General features: G+C 57.9%; 1 protein-coding gene across 1 annotated transcript in view; it reads right to left on the bottom strand.

Annotated features, from left to right (window-relative positions):
* Positions 1-6,819, bottom strand: part of GRID2IP (glutamate receptor, ionotropic, delta 2 (Grid2) interacting protein) — a 36,611-nt gene that overhangs the window by 23,306 nt on the left and 6,486 nt on the right. Inside the window, exon 3 of the mRNA XM_012731634.1 lies at positions 4-132. Within this exon, the coding sequence (XP_012587088.1) occupies positions 4-132 (129 nt within the window). The remainder of the gene's footprint in view (positions 1-3; positions 133-6,819) is intronic.

Raw genomic sequence — 6,819 nt, 5'->3', positions numbered from 1 at the left:
GGCCGCTCCTCGCTGCGGCTCCGGCGCAGCCGCTGCGCTCCCTGCGCGCGCCGGGCGCGGCACAGTTTGCCCAGCAGACCCTGCGACACCACCTCGTCGAAGCGCGCCCGGTGCTTCTTGGGGATGAAGATCCTAAGGGTGAGGACCGCAGAGTCGGGGCGCGCCCCCTGACCGCGCCCGGATCGCTGCAAATAGTGATCCTGTTCGTGGGGCCACCCTTAGTTTCCCCGCCCGGTGCGGCGGTGGGGGGGGGAATCAGTCTCCCCTGGGTGCCCTAATTTGCTCCCCAATCAGCCTTACAAGGACCACCTTGGGAGAGTCACGGTCAAGTGACTCAGTTACTCCAGTCTTTGCGGGGGGCCTCAGTTCCTGTGACAGCTAACTCATGGAAGCACTCCTCTACCTGCCTTGTCTCCCCATCTCCTGCCTCTCCCCTACCCCCCATGTCAGGACCTGTCGGGCTAGTCCCGCACCAGCCTGGGATCCGCCACCTACCTCCTCCTGGCATGATTCCAGGCAGCTCCTCTGGAGATAACTGAAGCCACCACCCACCCAGAGTCAGACTCCCCCATATCCTCAGCATACCCCGAGTGCTCCCACTTGCTTCTCTGGCCAGCCCTCCTACAGCTGCCAACTCAGAATGTGCTTTTGCCCTTTTCTGGTACGCTCTCTGTTCTCTTAGCTACACGGGGCTCCCCTCAACACCAGCACTGGCCTTCCTTCAATGAACTCGCCATGTTTCAGGAAGCCCCTACGATCTGGGCCGGCCAGGGACTGAAGACACCATGGCTCCCATTCTCAGAGGAGCTAGCAGCAGAGTGGTTGGAGGCGGGGAGGTGGCATGGCCCTGTGTGGAGTCCACAGCCCGGAATGATGGTTGGTGCTCATGGGTCTCCTCGAGGCCAGACGCTTTCTGAGGGCTAAGTTCATTAACTCAGCTTCGGACCAGTGCACACGGGACTCACAGCGACCCAATGGGGTCTGCACGAAGCCTAATCCCACCTTTGAGAAAGCAGTGGCCCAGGTCCTGGCGGACCCCCTGGTCCCTGGCAGAGGATGCTGAAGCTCAGAGAGGATGTGTAACCGGTTACACAGCTGGCCCCTGGCACAACTGGGACTCAAGTTCAGTTTCTGAGCCTTAGCATGGTGATGGGACTCTGGTGGATCCTTGAGAAGCTCGGACTGCTAGCGAGTCCCTGGCTCCCTCCCAAGGCTCCGGTCCCTGTTTATACCAGAAGACAGTGCAAGGGCATGGAGAGGGGGGTAGGGGAGAGCCAGCTGAAATACAACCCCTCTGAGGTCACCCATTGGCCCTACTCAGTTCCTCTGCTCGCTGTGGGTAGGATTAATAAGGCTGGGTGAGCAAAATAAACTGCCTGGTGGGAAGGGATGTGGAACATCCAGGAGGAGGGGTGTATCCCTGCCCCCACCCCCAGCCCAATGAGCTCTATTCCAGGTCTGGATGTTCCAGGCGATTAGGAAGCCAGAATGAATGGCCTGCTGCTCAGCAATGCCAGGAGTGTCCTGGCCTGGCCTGATATGCAAATCCTTGCCCATCTGCAGTGATTCTCAAAAATCTACAGCTTCAGCCTCCCTCTCCAGATGGTCACTCAAGGTCTCCAGAGACTGACACCTCCCTCTGCTTGGCCTGCACAACCTCCCATGTCCCCCACACCCTCTCAGACCCACCACATGCCCAGGGAAAGAGGTCATGACATGCCTGAAATGGTCCACTTCAAATTTTCAGGCCTCAGTCCCAGCTTCTGAAAGCAGCACCCCCCAAACTCTGGGTCCAGTCTGGGCCAGAGCCAGGTGACCTCCCAGCTCCACCCTCCAGCAGCAATGAGAAAGGCCTTGCCCCCGGTGAGAACCAGGGCTAGTACCAACTGCACAGGTGCAAGAGACTTGGGTGACCCATTCCATGTGATATCCTTGGGGCCAAGCCAGAGGCCAAGGCTGCCTGGTCATCCTTCCCCGCTCCCTCCAGCCTTCATGTGGCTCTGGGTCTGTTTCCAAAAGACCTAGCACAGACAAGCCCAGAGGAGTCTCAGCAACCTTTGTGGTCCTTGAACCCTGACAGGTAGGCCAACCAAGCTTCAGGACACCTCAAGGGGGCCACACAATGACTTCTGCACTCAGAGTCAGTCCTTGCTGCCTGGAGAGTCACGTCTAAATCCAACTCCAGATTCCTACCAGGATGGGTCCTAGGATCCTCGCTCTTCTCACCACCTTTTCTCCCTCACTCTCTGCAATTCCCCAAACCAGCCCAATCATAGGAAAGAGCTTTTCAAGCTCTTGATCCTGGACCCAGATCTCAACCCGAAGGGTCCGGCAAGTTCCGGGGCCCCGCGCGAACTCTCCCTCTTGTACCCTTGCAGTTAGTTTCCGCCCTCCCCAGCTCTTGGGCCCGCACCAGATTCGGCAGGTGCCCACCCAGACGGAGAAGCCCCCTCAATGCTCTAGCCCCACCCAGTTGCTCAGGCTGGCGGGAGGCGGGTCCGCCGCGCACAGGGCGCTAGGTTCCGGGGACGCAGTGGGGAAACTACCGAAAGTGCCGAGAGAAGCCCTGGTCCTTCCCCATCTGGAGCCGGCGACGGCGACGCGGTAGGTGCCGACGGGCAGGGATTGGCCGAGCCCGGTAGCAGAGATGGGGTACCGCGACTCCACGCGCCTCTGCCGGGCGAGAGCGCGTGGCCCCTCCCGAGCTGGTCCAACCCGCGGCCCCGCGCCCGCCCCTTCCCGGGTGGCCCCGCCCCGCTCCTCCCCTCTGGGGGACCCTAGGCTTGCTCGCTGGAAGCTGGGGGAGGTTGGATGTCTTTGCACTGCCTCCTCTAGACCCCCTCTGGAGATTTGTCCCCACGCAGGTACCACGCCTGGGACTTCACAGGCCGGTGCGCCCTGACCACACGCAGAGTGGCGAGTCCCACTGGCTCAGCTAGACTGAGCGCCACTGTTCCGAGCCCAGCCCCGCCGGCTGAGAGCGCTTTGTAAAGCCCTGGGAGGCTTTCCGGAAGGGGTGGGCTTTGCACCGGGCCCCAGGGTTCAGCAGAGGCCAACAAGTGCCAGCCCTCTCCCTACCTAGGGGAAAGCTCTGGTGGAGAAAGGCTAGAAGGGAAGCTTTGAAAGACAAGGCGACCGTTGAGACTGCACCAAGAGGATGATGGGGAACATGGGAGGGCCTAAGGACTTAAGGAGGGGTACAGGACCCCAGAGGTCCGGTGCACCAGGAGAGGGGTGACATTCTGAAGGACCTGTTGGAATGGGCCAAGTGACCTGACTCTAAAAACACAGAGGAAGTCGCATTTATGAGATGAGGTGAGTGAGTGGACATAAGGAGGGGCCGCCAGTCTTGGCAACTTCCAGGTGAGTGGGAGCAGGGAGGCAGAGGAGTAGGGGTTTACCTGGAAAGGAATGTTCTGCAGAGAGAGAAGAGAGGAGGGACAGCTATGGGCTGGAGGGGGAGATCATAGGAAAGGTCCACACTCCTCCCCTGGCCCTGGGGCCTGCCACTCCCAGAAGCAGATAGAACCCTCCCTCCCCCCAATACACACACACAGAGTGCCAAGGACCCCACTACACTATCATTTCTCAAGGGTCTGATTCCTGGCTGAAAAGGGCACTAGTTGTTAGGGAGCCAGCTTGGGGAGGGGCCCCTGGGGACACTCTAAGTGGGGGACATTAGCACCAGGTTCTCTCCTCACCAGGAGGTGGCTACCACCCAGACAGGCTGGAAGGGCAGGCAGCTGCAGGAAACCCTGGGGTCTTGACCTCTGTCTCAGTCCTTGAGAAGAACAGTTTGCACGGCCCTGCCTGGGGGTTCCTACAGCCCATCACAGGGAGGACCCTGGAGACTTCCTGATGGCCTTTGGTACTGATCTGTGTCCAGACCATGCTGCCCAGTACACCTCAGCCTCCCATTCCTGTTCCATTCCCCCCAATCCTCACTACCCCCTGCCATGAACAGCCAGGGCCTTGTCCTTAGCCCTGCCAGGGAGAGGGCGATCTGAAAACTGTCACAAAGAGCATCGCTCCCTGGCATTTGCAAGGCCACGGCCACCCCATCCTGCTAGAGTTGTTTCTAGTTGTTTTGGACCAGCTGCAACAGCCCAGCATTGGAGGCTGTTTGTCACGCTGTGGCCACGGGAGGTATGAGCATGGAGCAGATGCTCAGGCAGAAATCCAGACACCATCAGCAGTGTGCATGCTGCCCGGACCAGGTCTGTCCAGCACAGTGAAGATGCCGGAAAAGATCCACAGCTGGTGCATCTGGCCAGAGGACCTAAGACCGCAGGGACGATGTAAGCGCCCGTCTCCTTGAAGCTCCTGACTCATCCAAGGGTGCTGCAGAGACAGATTGCTCCAGGACACTAGTTCTCAACAGGGGGCAAGTTTGTCCATCAGGAACATTTGGTACCTTTTGGAGACAGTTTGGGTTATCACAAGATGACCAACTGGACCAGGAGGGGGGTCAGCTATCTAGTGGGTGGAGGCCAGAGATGCTACTAAACTTCCTATAAAGTACAGGCTGGCTCCCAGCAACAGAGAATGGTCAACAGTGCCGTGCTGGAGAACCCTCTCTCGGGAGAAAAGGGGTTCCCTTAAGAGAAACACACACTAACTGAGCACATACTATATGCCTATCACTTTCACTTAAAGTTTCATGAAATTCTCCTCATAACAGTGTTCCTGATACCTGTCATTAAAGCAGAAGAGCATGAATGGGGTACAGATGTTCCCTCACACCCTACTTCCAGATTCTCAACTAATCTCTCTACTGCTTGCAGTTGGCTGTGTGCACTGAGGTGATTACCAAGAATCCTGCTGTGAACACACAGGGTGACCAACCCATTTTATAGATGAGCTGTAGGGGTCAATTAACCTGCTGCAGGTTGCACAGCCAATGAGTCGACTTAGGGGTTGAGCTGGGTCTGTGGGGATTCCAGATTCCAGCTCCGCACCACCCCCTTGCCTCCCCTCCTCCACCTCCCCTGCCCCTTGTAGATTTCCTGAAGCACTAGCCTACTCTAGAGCTGGCTGGCTTTCCAAACCATTCTAATTAGAAAGTAATTTTGTCACTTCATCAAACTGGGGTCCCTTTGGGACAGACCCACATTCAGCTCTGAGCCCAGGATCACCTGCTGCTATAAGGAGGAGGAGGCTGTTAGCTCACATTGCTGCCACTGACCCAAATCTCACCCTCCGCACTGTCCATGAGAACTTTCCATGGCTGGCCATAGTCTACATGTACTATGTCCCATGTGGTAGCTGCTAGTCCCTTGTGGCTACTGAGCATTTGACCTGTGGCAAGTGAGGCTGGCAAATGGAATTTAACATTTCAGCTTATATATTTTATTAACTTTATATTCATAGTTAATCTATTAACTTTATATTCATCATGAATCTATTAATTTAATCAGCTGTTTTTATTGATTTTTAATATTGAATTTAAAATAGCCAGCATCTGCTGTGCAGGAGGGTGCAGCTTCCTGACCACCTTGGGCTTCTCCCAAGCCTTCCCTCAGTAACCCTATCATGAGCGGCAGTTTCCAGCCTCAGCTGAGCACAAGCCCCACCTCCCCCTCTCAGCCCCTTCATCTAGCTATGGCTGCGCAATCTCTCTCCCGAGTGTGTCCCAGGGAAATAGCTGTAGGTCTTCAGGCCCTGCCCCCCATGCAGGGTGATTCAGGGTCTGGCCCTATTGGGTTCCCTGGGATTTGCATGGTACCACCCCTGCCTCCTCTGTGGCTAGATGTATGGCCTGCTGGATTTTTAGGGACTATCTCCCCACCCTCCACACCACTAAACCACAGCAGAGACACATGCTGCCTCCGCAGGGAAGCCTGCCTTGATTGTCCCATGCTGAGTTCATCCTAGGGTGCCCTTGGCTCTTGAAATCACATACCCCCTCAAAGCTCTCTAGAAGGTGCTACCTGGGGCTCACCACTGCATCCCTGGCAACAGCCCAGGGGCCACATGAGGTGGGTGTGGGGAGAGAAGTGGCGAGGAGGAAATGAGAGGGTGACTGAAGCCATGCAGCCAGGGTACCCTCTCCCTGCGGAGCCCAGCTGGGTGCCGCCCCTTCCTCCAGCAGCCTCCCCAATTTTCTTGTCGCACTTGACACAAGCTGACAACAGAGGCTGCTGTTTCATCCTCCCCATCAGCACCAGGAATGCTGCCGGGAGAGGCATCCCCAGGTGTCCAGGGTTCCCGCTTTCCAGGCAAAAATCCAGCATGGCCAAGGGGGCACCACCCTCAATCTGGCTTTTGCTGACCAGCTGCCAGAGCTGTCTGTCGCTTGGGGGACCAGATACTGAAGGAAAAGCAGGGACGGGGGCTGTCCCAGGAGGCAGACAGACGCTGGTCCCGGTAAGAGACAGAGGGAAGCGGGAGCAGCCCAGCTGGGAAGATAAGCCGCCCCCGCCCCCCAGGGCCTCCAGCTGAGTCCGGCCCTAGTGGTCAGGAGACACGCTGCCAACTTCACAGAGGACAGCCCAGCGCCAGCTCCCCGGCTCAGCCCTGGTGGGGAGGGGAGCGGCGGGTCTGCCCGTGGAACCCTTCCCCAGGGAGCCCTCGGCAGCAGCACACCGTTCCACCACCAGTTCGGTTCTAGAAACAACTTTTTTTCCTCTCTGGATTTTCCCAGCAAGGGGCAGGCCCCTAACTCACCCCAGGCAGCTCATGGTGGCCTCTTTCGGTGGCCTTCTGCGCTCCCCTCCGCTGCTGCGGAGCCAAGACGCCAGCCGGGCTTGGGGAGGGAGGGTGGCCAGCCCGGTCCCTGACATTGGCCAGGCCCAGAGGGAGGGGCAGGCTTCGGGGTGA

This window comes from Condylura cristata, unplaced genomic scaffold (assembly GCF_000260355.1).
Source record: "Condylura cristata isolate star-nosed mole 26May11 unplaced genomic scaffold, ConCri1.0 scaffold00032, whole genome shotgun sequence".
Lineage (NCBI taxonomy): Eukaryota > Metazoa > Chordata > Mammalia > Eulipotyphla > Talpidae > Condylura > Condylura cristata.
Note: the sequence above shows the minus strand (reverse complement) of the source record. Positions and strands in the feature narration are given on the sequence as shown.